The sequence below is a fragment of the Lutjanus erythropterus genome, chromosome 17 (assembly GCF_056507025.1).
Source record: "Lutjanus erythropterus isolate fLutEry1 chromosome 17, fLutEry1.hap2, whole genome shotgun sequence".
NCBI classification, from domain to species: domain Eukaryota; kingdom Metazoa; phylum Chordata; class Actinopteri; order Lutjaniformes; family Lutjanidae; genus Lutjanus; species Lutjanus erythropterus.
In genome coordinates this window covers 25,577,695-25,594,919 of record NC_139333.1, presented here as the reverse complement: position 1 = coordinate 25,594,919, position 17,225 = coordinate 25,577,695, and the positions used below count along the sequence as shown (strand labels likewise).

The 17,225-nt window shown below is 39.2% G+C and overlaps 2 protein-coding genes and 1 pseudogene across 4 annotated transcripts in view; 2 read left to right on the top strand and 1 right to left on the bottom strand.

Annotated features, from left to right (window-relative positions):
• Positions 1-4,350, bottom strand: part of scn4aa (sodium channel, voltage-gated, type IV, alpha, a) — a 34,246-nt gene extending 29,896 nt beyond the window's left edge. The window contains exon 1 of the mRNA XM_084740200.1: positions 3,844-4,350. The gene's annotated coding sequence lies outside the window, so the exon portion shown is untranslated. The remainder of the gene's footprint in view (positions 1-3,843) is intronic.
• A 3,913-nt stretch (positions 4,351-8,263) lies between these two features.
• dydc2 (DPY30 domain containing 2) lies at positions 8,264-13,253 on the top strand. 2 transcript variants are annotated; one of them, XM_084741119.1, is made up of 9 exons: positions 8,264-8,481; positions 8,590-8,744; positions 9,917-10,045; positions 10,361-10,537; positions 10,742-11,206; positions 12,027-12,179; positions 12,482-12,634; positions 12,845-12,982; positions 13,175-13,253. In XM_084741119.1, the coding sequence occupies exons 2-9, from the start codon at positions 8,598-8,600 to the stop codon at positions 13,202-13,204; spliced, it is 1,392 nt and encodes a 463-aa protein (XP_084597245.1). In that variant the 5' UTR covers positions 8,264-8,481; positions 8,590-8,597; the 3' UTR covers positions 13,205-13,253. The 2 variants fall into 2 exon arrangements, with proteins under 2 accessions (XP_084597245.1, XP_084597244.1); XM_084741118.1 differs by having other exon boundaries at positions 9,914-10,045.
• Positions 13,254-13,825: 572 nt separating this feature from the next.
• LOC146312298 (peroxiredoxin-like 2A) lies at positions 13,826-17,082 on the top strand (annotated as a pseudogene). The gene is made up of 5 exons (XR_014772186.1): positions 13,826-14,306; positions 14,469-14,560; positions 15,768-15,908; positions 16,142-16,306; positions 16,546-17,082. The product of XR_014772186.1 is annotated as a peroxiredoxin-like 2A (transcript).
• The last annotated feature ends 143 nt before the right edge of the window (positions 17,083-17,225 follow it).

Below are 17,225 nucleotides of genomic sequence, written 5' to 3'. Positions count from 1 at the left end.
ATAGGGAGCCACATTAAAACAGACCTCTCCACCTGTTCCTACTTCCTACAGTGGCATTGTATGGTGCCACCACACGCAATTTTGCATGTCAAAATCATCAAGTCCAACCAGACTGAAACTGATCAGCACATTCATGGCCTCAGTAACTACTCAGGGTCAAGCCCTTTTGATGTCTTTATCAGATGACTCCGTTGCACTACATCCCTACATGCATTATGCTGCTGTTAAGAGGACAGCTGCTGTCATTCGCGGTATGCCTCTGTCGCTGCATACCGAGGAGCTGTGAAGACCTAGCATAATCTCCCTGGTGCACTTAGATGGTCGGATGGCTAATGGAGACATATAGGCCCACTGATTTATAAATCCAGACTTTTATTAGAGCATGCATATTAGAGCCATACAATGTGTCTCTGAGCATGGCCAAGTAAATATTTACCACAACCACTTTGGTCTCATGAATAATGACGGCATAATATGATAATGTTACTAACAGAGGTGGAACCAAGTCGTTGTTTGGCAAGCAAGTCTTAAAAGTCTTTGCACTGAAGTCTCAAGTCAAGTCCCAAGTCAAGGCTGAGAAGTTCTAAGTCAAGTCCCAAGGCCTAAACTTGTGTTTTGGGTTCTAAATGAGTTATAATGCACTCTTCACTAAATGTAATGCCATTTTATTATACTGTCTGTGTCTACAAGTGCGCAAAGGTCTCCTAGGGTCCTCCTGAGGGAAATTTCATCATCAGTAGGTTTATGTGTAGGCTCTGTGAGGCAGTGTAGTAGTCAAGACCACCAAGCCCAAAACCAAGATCAAGAAAAAAAGAAGACTTTGAGGGAATTAGACTGAGTCATATCCGAGACCAGACTGTATTGAGATTGGGACAAGATCAAGACTTTGAGTTGTTTAGACCAAGTCAAGACCAAGACCAGAGTGTATTGAGATCAAGAAGAGGCCAAGACTTTGAGGGACTGAGACTGAAACTCAGCTACATGTGGGAAGTCTTATCACTTTTCATCAATTAACAGTTAGCATGTCTTTTGTTATCCTTCCTTTCTAAGTGCTGATAAAAGTTTGACATTGACCTCTTTGTCAGAGACTGGACATGGTCAAGTAAAAATGTGGTGGAGACCAAGACAAGAGCTTCAAAAAAAAAACACACAAAAAAAACAAAACTCAAGACCGATCTTGAGTACTACAACACTACCGTGTGGGAATTTTCATGCATTCAGTATGTTGCGACCATGCAGATTTGTCCGCGGACTTGTCTATGCAGCAACTACAGATACCAATCTACTGCACACGTGTGGAACGCATCCTTAAAGTGTACTCCAGAAAGTAGTATAAACATAACTAGTAGGCATCTGTGGTGTCTGGTTCTTTGGGCAACTTCAAGTGTTGAATGAAGTCGAAAGTTGTTGCGTCACAGACAAAATTATCTATGATCTCATATTTTCCAACTGGAGCTCAGTAACGTAACATTAGTTATCTTCTGTAACGTCATTGGATGCTGTTGGATTGGCTGAAACAAACTGGATCTGGGGAGTTGACTTGCTGAGAATGAATCACATAAACATAAGCTGTTCAAGAAATAAGGGGAAATGGTTGATTTGATTCAAGTTGAAAATCTCTTGATTTTGCCAAGTTGGGTCTGAAGTCATAAACCAAGTCATGTGACTGGAGTCCAGACCTCTGGTTACTAAAAGAGCCTTTACTGTACTAATAAACAGTTGCATAGTCCTGGATCTACAGTAGCAGATGGCTAATAAAGTAAATTAAAGTGTTTTAGAATAAACCAAGAAAGCTTAATTTACTTGGGCCACCAGGAATAATAATATTCTTTGCTACAGTTTAATGCAGCTTTCTAAATAGATTTCTGCTTTCTCAAACTGACCTATTTGGCCTATGCACTTGCTGCACAGAAATGTGAGTAGATTACATGTGGAAGTGATACGCAGAATATTCCATCCAGCTTATGACGGACTGGGGGGAGCTATTATCATATTCATAACACCAATCAAGTCCTTAAAAAACCCAGACATCCATGAACGAGCTGCTCATGTTGGACCACATCAAGTTAAAACGAAACATTATTTCTGTCACACAACAACAAAACGGCACGGCGAGCATGGTTGCACTGAAGTGGAGAGCTGAACAAACAAGATGGTAAAATTTGAGAAAAATAGTTGTACTTATCTTTAACCTTATTTCACCTTTTGAATACTCTGGAAAATACAGAGGCCTGGCCAAGAGGTCACATGGGCTCAGTTGGTGAAAGAAACTCAAAACCGACACCTTCTGCGTCCAAGAACATGTGATGCGAGACACACAAACACTCTCAGGCAGAAGAAGACCACAGATACATCTTTACACATTATGCATGTTGAAAGCTTAAAATAAATATGTCTTTTATGCCACATACGTGATGACGCATTAAACATTGTCAGAGGAGAATGGAGCACAGAGGACATTATATATTGAAATTATTCAAGACAAATGATGCAAAATGCAAACAGAACTCACTAAGATTTTAAAAACACCACCTGATGAGCCACATCCATGTTGAAATCTGCACTGGCCCTACTGCTGGGGCTCCACTGCAGGAACCCATCCTGTTACATAAGAACTTCAGACGCACTCTTGACAGGATTTAATGTGAACACCAGTCTCCACGTCTTCCACTGTGTCCTCAAAGATCTGCTTTGCCTACATGGAGCCAGGCTGTCTCTGCAGTCCCACACCTCTGATATGGGCAACATGGATTAACGGCAGAGAAATGGTGCACTATGAGCATCCACAGCATCACAGTATCTTTCCCATCTGCCATGAAGACATGAGCTAAAAATACAACTCTGGCCCTGTGGGAGGAGGCATAGTGGGGATTGAGAAGGTTGCAAAGTGTCCACACTGGACATTACAGCCATGTGCCTGCAGGGAGATATTCACCTGGCAGGTGAAGACAGGGCTCTGTTATGATGCTCATGCGCAGTTTTCCCTCTCATACTGTAGCATAATAACGTAATAAAACACCACTTTGCCACAGCATGTGTGTGCAGGTTCACAACACAAACACACACACACAAACATACACACACACTTCCTCAACACACACATTTAAAAACGCTGCTGAGAAGCCATAAATCTACCATTTCCAAATTTGACCTAAGCTCAATTACAAGTTCATGCTTATTATTAGAACAAAGGCCATCTTATTAAAACACAGCTCTGCATTTAATTTCTTCGACAGTGAAACCAATTACTTTGAAATACCTTGCACAACCGTATTGTCTTACTTATACTTTAAATCACAGCCCGAACAATACTGCATTTTAGGGGCCGGATATCAAAATATCAGACAATACTGCAATGATCTCGCAAATGCGGTTGAGAGAATGCAAAAGTGACATCAGGGCACTGAAAGAAAAAAACTTTGACTGGCATTTTAATCATTTTAGCATTTATAACTATAAATCATTTAGAACAAAAACTGTCCAGTAAACTTTAATTAAGAAAAGGGAAGAAATATAGAAAAATGCAGGCTATAAAACTGAAAAAATAAAAACAATCTGCATTATGCTCCGTCAAATTGGACAACATATATACCAATATCAATATAGACTGATATAGCTATGATAGGCCAATATCGGGCTGATAATATCACCTGACTGATATATCAGTCAGACTCTACTTTAAATGAAAACTGACACATTTTCTCAATATTCGAGATAAATCTGAACAAGTTTCACCACTGTGAAGCTATAAACTTTTACCCTGTTATTTTAAAATCAAAAAGTTGCTTAATTAGTTCATTTCAATCAGAGAAAGTAAAGCACACAAATAAATAGAAAACTCACCACTAGTGAAGGCAAAATAGCACCGAAACGTAAATAACCATCAAAGCCATTCGGATTCTGCAAGTAAAAACGCTTCAACCTGCAGCCTGACTGAAAACTTTTTATATTCTGCGGTTCATGCAGCTCATCTGTAGGCTCAGTGGAAGTCAGCAGAAGGCATGTGACGGGTTACCTTGCACGGTAAAGCAAATATTCCCACAGAATCCGAGAAACTTGGAAGAAAAAAAAAAAAAAAAATCAAGAGTTCCGTGAAGCCTCACACTGAGGACGTAATTCTCCCCTTGTGGCAGCCAGCGCGGGGCTGCAGGACAGCTGTTGCTGACGCAGTGTGGTGTCCTGCAGTGAAACCGGAGCGGTCGCTCCAGGTAGGATCAGATCAGACCTTTGACACTTCAGCCAGCGGAACCGCTCGCCGTTCCCACACAGCTGGTCGCTCCTGCGCGCGTTTCTGTCGAGCGACGACTTTGTCACAGAGCGTTTGATCTGAAGTCAGTCAGCCTCTACTGCTGCTGCAGCGCAGATGAAGCGTCCCGCTCCTGCAGCCACCGCGGGTCTCTGAGCGCAGATTCCCCTCATCTTAAAGTATTGTACCTGCGAGATCTGCTTTAGAAAACAGTCCCACAGATTAGTAAATCTATTAATAAGCCATGTTATTGTTTCTACAGGATCTGAGTATACTCACATCCTTTACTGAAGTCAAAGTAATCTAGAAAAAAAACTCTGTTACATGTATAAGTCATGCATTTATAACTTTACTGAAGTAAAAGTATGAAAAAGTACCAAAACTGATATATCTATGCAGAATGGCCCGTTTCAAAATAATAAGTATGATACTATATTAATGCGGCAGTTGGTAAAGGTGGAGCATATTTTAGGTCAGGAGTTCCCAAACTTTTTCTTGTCAAGGACCTCCACAATAGATGCACACTAGACTGACAAAGTCATCATCAATCAGTGATCAAACTAGGATCACTATAAATTACAATCAATCAAAACAGCTAACCCTAGGGCTGGGCAATATGGACAAAAACAAATCAAAACAAACTTTTTGACCAAATACCTTACTATAAGTTCTTTCTCAAAATATTAACACAATAAGATTTTTGATTAATAATCATAACTAACTGGGTTAAAGCAAATAACAGAAGAGTCTGGTAAGTTGAGCAAGTTTAGAAAATTGTATCATTTTACTGTAATGCAGCCTTTAAAACCAGGATGTTGTATCACAACATAACAGATTATGATTTACAAAATCTAAGATGATATCTAGTCTCATATCACAATATATATTAATGTAGTTTAATCGATATATTGCCCAGCTCCGGCCAACCCAAGTTAAAATATTCTGTTCACTCAAGGACCCCTGTTGGTCCCTGGACCCCTGTTTGAAAAACATTATTTTAAATCACTTATATACTTATTAAGTATAATTAAATTTTATCATTATCTATAATAATGCATCTTCTTTTATTTTTATTTTTTTTACTGTATTAATAATCTGAATCTATTTCCCTCTAGGATGTAATGAGTAGAAGTATTAAGTAGCTGAAATACTCAAGTAAAGTAAAAGTAGGTCAATATTTTACTGAAATATGGTACTTTAATAAATGTACTTTCCACCACTGAATGTTCCATTAAAGATTTCTAACTGAGTCGTCATTATTAAGTTTGGGTTAAGTTGTGTACTGTTACTCTAAATTTAACAACTTGTGCACAAACTAATAGCAGTTGAAGTATTTGTTCATCCAGTGTTCGTGTTGTGGTTTTTGAAAATAATATTGAATAGGATGACAAGAAGTATACCTATGATACAACAGTCTTTTTTTTTAAATCAAATAAATGCCAGAAATCACAGAAACACAGAGAAATAACACTCTTACTGATGCTGACACTGAAGCTGCTTTGTTCTTGGGGATTTTTAACATTTTTGACATCCATTAATCTGGTGATTGATTGATTTTCACAGTTTATTAATTAGTCGTTTGGTCCATAAAATGTCAGAAGTCTGTGAAAAATGTTGATAAAAGCTCAAGATGATGTCCTCAAATGTGCAGAACTCAAAAACATTCAGTTTACTGCCATAAAGGAGTAAATAAACCAGAAAATGTTCACATTTAAGAAGCTGAAATCAGACAATTTTGACTTTTTTTAATTGAAAAGTGACTCAAAACGATTAATTATTTATCAAAATAGCAGATGCAGATTAATTTAATAGTATATTAATAATAGATTACTTGTTACAGTTTTGTGTTCATTGTTAGGTTTATTAGTTTGTCCAGCTGTTCCTATTTTTGTTTTGTGCAGTTTATTAATTGATTTATTGATTTAAAGACAAAAACTGCAGGATTTCTTTACAGTGAAGCATTTTTGCTGACAGTAAACAGAATATCTTTGCGTTGCAAGACATTTGAGGATGTCATCTTGGGCTTTGGAAAACAGTGATTAAGATTTTTCACCATTTTTCTGCCATTTTATACTAGAAACTAATTGAACAACCAATCGAATAATCAAGAAAATGATCCGCAGAAAACTCAAGAATTAAAATAATCCTTAGTTGCAGCCCTAAACCCTACAATAAAGCTCTTTGCACAAATAATTTCATGTCCTTAAAGCTCAGTAGTACAAACTAAAATAAAAGTATGACAGAAATTTTTAATACACCTCAAAAAGTTGTAATTGCTAATACCACCACCAGAGGACAGCATAAAGATTTTTATGTTTCTATTTAGTCCTTTTATTCTGACCTGTACTGTGTTGTTGTTGTTTTTTTCTTGTTGTTGTTGGTAACTCTTGATCTCTCCTTGTTACATATTGAATACATCTTGAAAATGCTGTGGATACAGTATTTAAATCTCATCTTATATTTAATGAAAGCAGAGACTGACAGCAGTTCACAGACGTGTTCACTGGGCCCATAAGTGGACCAAAAACTGCCAGTATCTGTTGGTTTGGTTGGAAAATCTAGAAAGAATCCACTTAATGATGTTGGATTTTTGCTGTCAAGGGTCAAACTCTGCAGATTCTTTATTATGTTTGATGAAATAACGTCTGTATATCCAGTGAGAAGGACAAGGGCTGCATCAGTGCACTGATTGGCTGAGTCCTCCTGTCGACGTGAAGGCTATATTTGGCTGAAAGGTGTGTAGTATGATTATACAAGGAAAATGATATCTGTGATTACAAATGTTAACTGGGTGTCATCTGTTTCTTGGAAATTGAGCCGGCTGCAATTTTTCCCACCTTCTCATCTCCCATGTGAGCAAACTGCCCCAGTTTCAGGACAGGGTGCATGTAAAATGATATTAAATATTGAAGAAATCAAAGATATTACACTGAAATGACAGAAAAAAGTTTCATAGCCTTTTCATATAACTTTCAGAGCAGGTTATCATAGCGCTGAAACAGATATTCTACACTGGTGGCTGAATTTGAGTGCTGCCAATGATACAGTGGAGATTAATTTGTGATGTGTAAATATACAGTATCTGTAGTCATCTGTAAGGGTGAATTCTGGGACATTTTTTGAGTTTTCATGTCACCAATTTGTCACATTACTGAAAGCAACTATGACATTAAGTCTTATTCCTCATCCTATAAGGTCGACAAAATGTTCCACACAGTTTAATCTTGTTGTTTGTGAGCGTGTTTCATGTCTGTTATCTTAAGGAAATGTAGGTGCTGTGATTGCATTGGGTAATTTTTATGCAATTCTTATTATGTACTGTATCTGTCCCTATCAAATAAACATTCAATTAAATACAATAATTAGACACAGTGTTTATCTTTCAGTAACATTACCTTCAGTCATCTTAACTAAGTGTCCAAATATTTTTAAGATCTAAAACGACTTCATGACTGTCTAAAAAGTGAGTAGCTGTGATAAAGGTACAGGCCTTAGGATTATTTAAAATACCATTTACAAATGTGTCCAGATTTGCTTTTTATTAACTGAAAAATTGTGTTTTGTATTTAATTATTAATTGCATCTTCTGAGTTTATTTGTAACTAATTTCTCTATACAGTAGTTTTGTATTGTATTTTTATTTTTTTAAATATTTTATTTAGACTCATTGTATTTTATGTATATTATGTATTTCTAAAACTATCTGCTCTAAATTAATTTATATCAATATGCCATTCAGTATCACGACGATCACTATTGTACCATAACAGTTAACAGTTAACAAAAAAGTAAAATGATTGCTACATTAGAAAATAATATCATAAGCAAACAGACAAAAAAAAGCATTTCTTATTTGTTACAAATTTAGGAGACTCAAAATTACGTTGACTTGCAATTATAAACAATTTAAAACGTGGGGAATAAAAGAGATCTGGGTAGGAACCAATTGAAAAGGATAGAGGGGAACATTAGTTGACGTGACACCGTTACCACGGAGACACAACCGCTACATCCTGACACTCGGTTTGTTTTTTCTTAACGTCGTAGCTCTTGTTTGGTGGCTAAACAGGTAGATTAGTTGGTACATTTAGTTTACGAAATTAATATTGCACAATAATAATAATAAAAATAAAAAATACAAACACTTACCGTGTAGATAAACATTAACGTCAGAAAGAGCGAGTGAAACTTTAGTTTTCGGGTCAAGTCCCTGGTTAATGTGTTTGACGAGGGAGGTTCGTAGCTCACTTTTCAATATAATCTACTATTTTCATCATTATGGTTATTTTTAGTATTTATTAGTCTACTATTCACAGTGTTAAAGCTGTGTTTGATTCCTGCAGAAAACAACATGGACTCCGAGTATCTAAAGAAACATGTGGGGAAGTGTCTGGCAGAAGGACTGGCTGAAGTGGCCGAGCAGCGGCCTGCAGACCCGGTCCTGTATCTGGCCCACTGGCTCTACAAGTACAACTCCAATGAAGAATATAAGGCCGAGGTGAGCTGCTGGCTTGGTTTCTTCTCAGTAGAGGGCGGCATTACACAACACAGAGTGTGTATACGTTGCAACATTAGCTCTATTCATTATACTAAGGTGGCATACATCTTTAGTACAAGTCTGAGTACTTCTACTTTCTATTTTATGTGGCTTTGCTTTTATTACTCTGCCACGTCGCTTCTCTGTTTAATACTGTCTGTGTTCTGCTTTACTATAATTAGCATGCCTTTTGAATTGTTGTTATGACTTGTTTCTTAGTTCTCTAATTTTATATTGATTTTATTTTGCCAACTTCACATCTGGTGGGTTAAAACTAGCCTTTTGGCTAATTCTGGCATATTTACAGTAATGTTTATTAATATGAACTGTCCCCGAGAAATAAATTAATAAATAAACTTTAAATCAGCTATAATCAGTATAGCATATAGCTGTTTTTTTGTGGAAAGAGCTCTGGTAATCCTCTTTACACCTACCTACCAAGCACAAAGACTTTTACTTGTAATGGATTGTTTGTTTAGTGTTGAATTGCTGCTTTTACTTTAGTAAAGGATCTGAATACTTACTGTCCCACTAAATGCAGCACTAACATCACCCCACCCACCACAAGAAGACACTTTGCTAGTGGCTATTAAACTGCTCGTACTAGAGCTACCTCTGTTTTACCTCCACTGTCACTACTACTACTACACCTCGAAGCCCTGATCTTCAAATAGGTTTTGAGAGCTGGTGTAAAGGATGACACAGACTTAGACAGTCTAAGCTCCTCAGGCTGAGCTCTATAAAGCTATAAAGCTTATTGGTGCCGTGGCAACAAATACACAGTCACCTTTTCCCTGTAGCTCAGGTTCACAACCTGCTTAGTCTCGGTCGTAGTCACAAGTAGGGCTGCAACTAAAGATTATTTTCATTATTGATTAATCTGTCAATCATTTTCTCGATTCATTCTATCAGTTGTTTGGTCCGTAAAATGTCAGAAAATGGGGAAAAGTCTTGATCACTGTTTCCCAATGCCAAAGGTCATGTACTCATTTGTTTACTATACAGTTTACTGTCATGAAACTAGAAAACATTCACATTTGAGAGACCAAAATCAGATATTTTCTTTCTTAAAAACTACAACTAATTGTTGCAGCTGTAGTCAAAAACCCTGTTGTATCACTTTTTTGCAGCAGCAGCAGCAAAAGGCCAATTTGGGACGTCTGGGGCAGGAGCGAGCAAAAGCCAAAGAGGAGGTGTTCCACCAGGAGAAGCTGAAGGAGGAGGAGCCAAAGATCAGTGATGTCTTGGAAGAGTCTAAACAGGTATGTTGTGTGTGAAAATCCCCATTACCTTCTTCATTTGTGTTTTAACTTGACTCTGATTACAAAGAGTTAATGTAACTGAGCCTCCATTGACATTTATTCATCCATCCTTCTAAACCAGTTTTCTTGTTCTGATGACACTTTTGTTTTCATGTCTCTGTAGTCAGAGTCTGTGCTGCTCCGCTGTTAGTCATTTTTAGACATTGTTGTGTTACAAGTAACCTTTAGAAGGTGAATGATGAAAGCAAAGCCATCACTGTAATGTACTCCACTTTACATTTACCTGACATTTTGAGAAAAATCCTTCAATAACAGCAGCAGATCTCTGAGAAGGAGCCTACAGAGTCTGTTGCACCCATGGCAGTCACAGCAGAAGCTGCTGCGGACAACAAACCTGTGACAGAGGAGAAACCGAACGCCCCTGATCCAGAAGACCAGCAGGGCACAGACCAACACCAAACTGAAGCTGCGGAAACTGACGGTGAAGCGGAGGTGATAAAAAGTAGATCTCAAATCCGTGTGCCTCTGGTGGTGGTACCTCTCTGATCTTTTACAGTGACTTCTCTGGTTTGGTTTTCCGTGATCTTTGATTTTGACTTTTGGTGGCGGGGCAGAGTGCTGTGATTATTTTATGTATGGTGTGGAAAAAGTCGTCAAATGATTTCAGATGGTTTAAGGAGATGGTGTGTCTGCCAGGTGAAGGTTACAGATTCTGTAGCCGGTCCAGAGTCCACCAAGGGAGAACTTTCGGAGGCCAGTAGCCTGCCGGAGGCCCTCAGCACAGAGGTGAAAGAGGAGACTACAGAGGTGCCTGTTGAAAAAACTGAAGTTGAGCCAAGGAACGACGAAGCTGAAGAGAAAACAGAGGTGGAACCAAGTGAAAATCTCGCAGAAGAGAAGACAGAAAGGAGCGATGAAGCAGAGGAGAAAACAGAGGTGGAACCAAGTGAAAATCTTGCAGAAGAGAAAACAGAAAGGAGCGATGAAGCAGAGGAGAAAACAGAGGTGGAACCAAGTGAAAATCTCGCAGAAGAGAAGACAGAAAGGAGCGATGAAGCAGAGGAGAAAACAGAGGTGGAACCAAGTGAAAATCTTGCAGAAGAGAAAACAGAAAGCACTGACCAAATAGACATGAAAGAAGTTGGCCAAGACGAGAACAAGGTGATGAGACACTTTAATACTATGATGTACAACTGTATACCTGATGATTTAAGTGCTGTAATAATATTTAATTCATAAACAAATGAAAAGGATGGAAAGGGTGGATGTTAAAGGGATAGTCTGAAGTTTTTTAAGTGGGCTTATATGAGGCACTTATCCATAGTCAATATATTAGCAACAGTAGATGGCAGTCGCTACACCCCCAGTTTAGAGAACCAGCAGGAGCACAAATGTAGGAAGCTAAGCAATGTACAACTGTGGACAGGTCAGCTAAATCCACCCAAAAATTTTAGGCGTGTGCTACATTTAGAATATCTTCACTGCTTTACCTTTCCATCAGACAGCCTACTCCTGCAGGAAACCAGTCTTATACAGGCCAAATATCGCTTTCTCCAAACCAACCAGACTCCATTGGCAAAATCAATCATTTTACCTCACAGAACACAGGTGTTGCTAGTCTACAGCTGCCTCGATCTGTTAGTCTGTTTGTGTTGTTATGTGATTAAGGTGTTTTGGAGTAAAAGGAGTTTGGTTGAACGAGACAGAGCGATATTTGACATATACTACAGTGGCATCCTGACAGAAAAAGCTCTCTGATGACAAGGTAAAGCAGCAAAAATCTTTTAAATATGGTGTACTTTTTTTTTGGACTATAGGCAATACACTGACTCAAAACCTCATTCAACAATACTTTGAATAATCCATACTATCTCTTTAATGTGAAACACTTTGAGAACAGAGGGCTAAACATCTGCTTTGTTTCAGTGTGACACTGAAATGGTTGAATTGTGTATTATTCTATCTCACAACTGATCTGCAGGTGGTTGATCACGCTGACACGACTGACGCTGAGCAGGCTGAGGCGTTACACTCGACTCCAGGCCAAGACGCTGATGACTTAAAAACAGGCCAAACAGAAGAGCTACATGACAAACAAAGCCCTCAATCCCCTGAAGCTCAACACACAGAGAAGGTGAGGTACAACTCATTGGCTGCTAATTTCGGCTGCCATGTATAGATTGAGGATACGAGAGATGCAGGACAAAGAGAAAGGACAGACAACAGATAGATGAGTAGTAAAGAAGATTTGAGGCAAAGTGAGCCGAAGACAGGTCAAACATTACAGGTCAGATGACGACAGGAGAGAACAACAGAAGAAGAAGATGTTAATTTCTATACATTTCACAGGTGTTCAGGTGAAGAAAATACAAGACAGGCAGAGTCAGGCTGAGTGAAAACAGGTCTCATCTCATATTTTTCACACCGTTTCACCAGCGGGTTGATGAAGATGAAACTGGTCAGTCATCCTCAGCCCCACAGAGTGACAGTAGCAAACCAGAGGAGATACTGTCCACTGAAGAACAGAGGACAGAAACTGAACAGGAGACACAGGAATCAGGTTCTCCACCTCCGCAGGACCAGGAAAAGGTGGCTGTTTTTTGCAGAATATTTCTATCTTTGGACAATTCTGATGCTCCGATTAATAAAAACAAGTTCAAGGGAGACAGCAGTGTTTGAGAACCAAAATGTCCCAGCAGCAGTAGACAGTCAGTCAGACAGAAGACTGTTGAGAATATAGAGATAGAAATGCAAAGACATTTTTGTTTAACCAGAACTGTTGTGACCACTTGATCTCAGGAGGCAGATGGTGAGGCTGCCAATAGCTCGACTCCAGCTGACGGTGACGCAATGGCGGAGGAGAGAGTGCCGAGCGAGAGACCGTCACAAGAGGAACCTGAAAACTCTCCTCCTGAGAAGGAAGACGTCCAGGAGAAGGTAGATCCTCCAGGCCAGGTGGCAACAAGTGAAAATAACACATGATTTCTATAATTGTGAAAAAGAAATACCATGAACAAAGGTGACTGGACGAAACTGATCTTAGTTTGTACACTTGCTCTTCAGGCAGTTTTGCATTTTTATAGTTTAAGAGATGAATAAATTCTATTTAAGCTTTGTTTTGCTTTTCAGGAAGAAGAAAAAGAAGCAGAACAGACATGATCAAGTCAAGTTTTGTTTGATGACCCACTGATCCAACATGATGTTTAAATGATTTTATAGCTTCAGTCTATATGTAATTTGATTGCTATATATATACATACATATATGCAAGTATAAAATATGCGAGTGTAAATATTTATCATCATTATTTTTAGTTTTTGTGTATCTGTGCCTTTTTTATTTAAGTGTCTCTGTCTGATTAAACTCAGAGCAGGCCAGATATTAAATTGTATTAAGAGGGGTTTAGTGGTGATGGTTCATCAGCGGTGGAGGAAGTATTTAGATTTTTTCCTAAAAAATAAAAATACTTCATAATACGTCCAAGTAACTTATGTTTGTAGTAGATAAATATGGATACTGTGTTTCAAAGTTTGAGATATCTAGCATGAAAAACCACAACACTCAAACAGAGAGTGTCGCTACCGTCCCCGGTCTCCCCTACTTGAGCAAACGTACTTAGTTATATTCTACCACCGTGATTCATGTGACTTATTTCTTGCAACATGCAGAGGGTCAGCCTAATAAATGCACTTTGTCTTGGAAATAATGGAACCGATTGCAACACTTTTCATTGTGTAAGCCTGCAACACGGCTGATATATTTAGGCCGAGTGACTGTGCAGATTTCGTTTTCCTCGGTGACCTTTGAACTGAGGGAGGAGGAGGGCCGACGCTGGTGCATAAAGACAGTTTTTGTATTTAATTTTTCAGTATCTTTCAGTTGTGTCCTGGCTGCAGACTGGATGTCTGCGACGCTGATCAAACAGCTGCGCGTAATCAACCCGTCTGATCAGATCTCGGTCCAAGGGAAAGGTTGGGTTTGGGGAGGATCAACTTCAAGCTGGAATTTAAATGCGCTTTGGTGCAGCCGCAGACGAGTTTGTCGCTCCGCTGGTAGAAACCAAGATGCGATAAATTGAAAAACGGACAGAGAGGATTAAAAAAAAAGAGAGAAATGGCGATGGAGCTCGTATCCAACGCTGTGGCTTCTGTCGGCGGCTTCATCACCGGTGTTATGAATTTCCTCACCGACAGATTTCTAACACCGCCGGTGAAAGCAACTCTGCAGCATTTGGAGGAGACTGAACTGAAAACTTTAAGAGGTGAGTCCCAACTTGTCCTCATCCACCAAACAAGTTATGTCAGAGAGACTGTAAGTATTTTTTATTAATGATCAAAATGGTGCGCCTGCTGAAAGGAGCTATTGTTCCGTTTTTAGTCTGTTACTCAACATTGTCACCCTTTTGCCTCGTTTCTTGACTCAGACACCAGGATCCTGAAAGCTAAATGTCTGTGGGAGAAGTCTGGAGCTGTCGTCATGGCTGTGCGCCGACCTGGATGATTTTTGTGCAGAGAGGTAATGTCAGTACAGTCCAGTGTCTGAGAGAACAACCACAGTTCTTGCTAGATCATGTTTAGCAATAAAGTAAATTAATAATAAAAAGCTTAGAATATCTTGACATAATCATACAAATTGTTCTGACAAACAACAAAATACAACCAAACATAAAAACCTGTATAGTCAGACATGCCTAGATGAAAGAGATGAGTCTCAAGGCATTTTTTTTTATCTCTAGATTAACAGATTTACAGTTAATCACAGGTTTGACAGATGAGGAAGCCAATGACAAAAAATGTAAAAGTAATACATCTGCTGTCTCCACGCCAGACTGCAGAGCCCTGCAGCCATCCTACCCAAACAATCAGGTCCCAAGCAAGTTATGAAAGGATTTTATAAAACTGAAAACTGTCTTATATAAAAGCTGGGTGCTTCTAGAGGCATGAACACTACCGCACTAGTTATCCACCGAGTCTCCTAGCATAGGAAGGCAGGATTTATTAAGACAAATAAGTTATTTTCATCATTAACTCCTTAACATCCCTTTTGCTGCTTTATTTCAACTTAAAGTCTGTGTTTGTTTTTTCTTCTGAGTTCAGGATTTTTTGGGTGGACCTGAAACGTGGCTCGGTTAGGTGCAGAAATGGTAGTGTGGTCCCCCCCCCCAAACACTATATAAGCCAAATGAACCAACACACGAATGAAACCGCCTCCCCTCCCCCCCTCACCCTCCCTAACAGACAGTCACAAACGTACCTTAAGCAATTGTCTCTGTCCAAATCGGCCCAGCAGTTCACCTCAGCTCCCCTCAGTTTCAACAATCCGACACAGAAGTAAAATAAATACCATCCAGTTACTGTCCTCCAGCTCTTTTAAGTAGCTATATCTTATAATATTATCCCACCATGTCTGTCATAGATGTCCTGTTTTGAAGCACCAGGTCATCAAATTGAAATCTTCTCATATTTTTGCATCATTTTATAATCATTTACCCCAAATCTCTCCTGACATATTTGGAAACTTTTGGCTCTCCACTGCAATTTAATATTAACTTATGTGGAATTCAACTACATGCTGCACAGCATCACAGAACGCTTAGAAATTTAGAATTGGCGTAGGTCTGGTATTTATTTTCTGGTTGATGCGTGCAGTGCATTTGTATTTGTGGTACATAAACTGTGGGATTTTGCTCATCAAACCATTTTTATGTCCTCGTTGGCTGCAGGAGGCTGCAGAGCTGTCCTCTCTGAAACCCCAGCTGGACGAGCTCGGGGTCCCTCTGTACGCTGTTGTGAAGGAGGACGTCGGCGACGAGGTCGAGAACTTCAGACCGTACTTCAAGGGCGAGATTTTCTTGGATGAGAAGGTGGACTGTTGTTTTCTGTATTGAATCAGTATATTGTGTGATCAGTTTCCCCCCCGATGCTGAGGTTTTCCTTTTTTTTAAATAAGGAAAAACACATTTTCAAACCAGATTTAACCAGTTTTTTTTCATAACCACTTCTTTTAAACACACTGAAGTCATTCAGGAGCTGTGAAAAATCAGTTTAGGTCTGCATGAACGAATCAAGGCTACTGGTTTGTCTCCTTGCTTTGCAGAGGCGTTTTTATGGGCCCCGTGAGCGGAAGATGGGTCTCCTGGGGTTCCTGCGCGTCGGGGTGTGGATGAACGGCTTTAGGGCCTTCAGGAACGGCTTCATGGGAAATGTTTTTGGAGAGGGCTTTGTCCTCGGTGGAGTCTTCGTCATCGGACGAGGACAGCAGGTAAAACCTCAGTTGTAATAATAGCAATGTTCATATGATGCATGACAAATCATGTCAAAGAGGAGTAAAACAAGCACACTTATAACACTAAAATGTAAATAAAAATGCACTGATTTGCAAATTCAAAGTTTTTGCACACTACTGCATTTCACTTTTATGCTCATTTTACACAGCTTTCCATCTATATTAGAATTGGTGTTGTTGGACAAAACCCCATCATTGTTTTTATTGTCCCACAGGGAATACTTCTGGAGCACAGAGAGATTGAATTTGGAGATAAAGTCAACATTGAAGAGGTTATCCAAGCTGCCAGAAGAATATAACAACTTTGGCCTTAAGAGAGGAATCTCATATCTACAGTATAAAAGTCATGTTCTTCAGCAGTTCATCACTTTCACAGCACAAAAGTTCAGAACCATATGAATGGCATGCAGATAAATGGTCATATAAATGTTGCAAAATGTTTGAATTGCAGAGGATTTGGTGGCAGATTTCACATGTATGGTGTAAGGTAAAATAATCTTTGTAAATGCACGTTGGATTTAGTTTTTTGGTGTATTGGTTTTTTTGGAAAACCACGAAGCATATTTATAGTGTGACCGTGTAGTAAGAGGTTCTGAGTGTGTTAATGATGGTCTGTCTTTAAACTCAACAGAGGGAGCAGACCTGACGTCCAACACTCAGTTTCCTGTATTAGTACCCTGTGATACTATTCTGTTATCTCGGGGAGCCAAGAACCCTTTGACCAATAAAACATGCCTTTGTGTGCCACAGTTTTTCTTGTATTGTTCACTGCTTCAAAGAAGTTGTTCAGTTCCTGAGAAGAAAGTCATCTGAATTATACTGAGTGGAGGGTGGGACTGATTTCAGATCAGTCCGGTTTCCTGCAAGCGTCCACATTTACCAGTAATGAGAACAG

Bases quoted from the DNA above. Each gene is read 5' to 3' on its own strand.
- dydc2 (XM_084741118.1), top strand. From the start codon at position 8,598: ATGGACTCCGAGTATCTAAAGAAACATGTGGGGAAGTGTCTGGCAGAA. The intron at 10,046-10,360 runs GTATGTTGTGTG...CTTCAATAACAG, and splicing joins TCTTGGAAGAGTCTAAACAG to CAGCAGATCTCTGAGAAGGA. The intron at 12,983-13,174 runs GTAGATCCTCCA...TTTGCTTTTCAG, and splicing joins AGGAAGACGTCCAGGAGAAG to GAAGAAGAAAAAGAAGCAGA.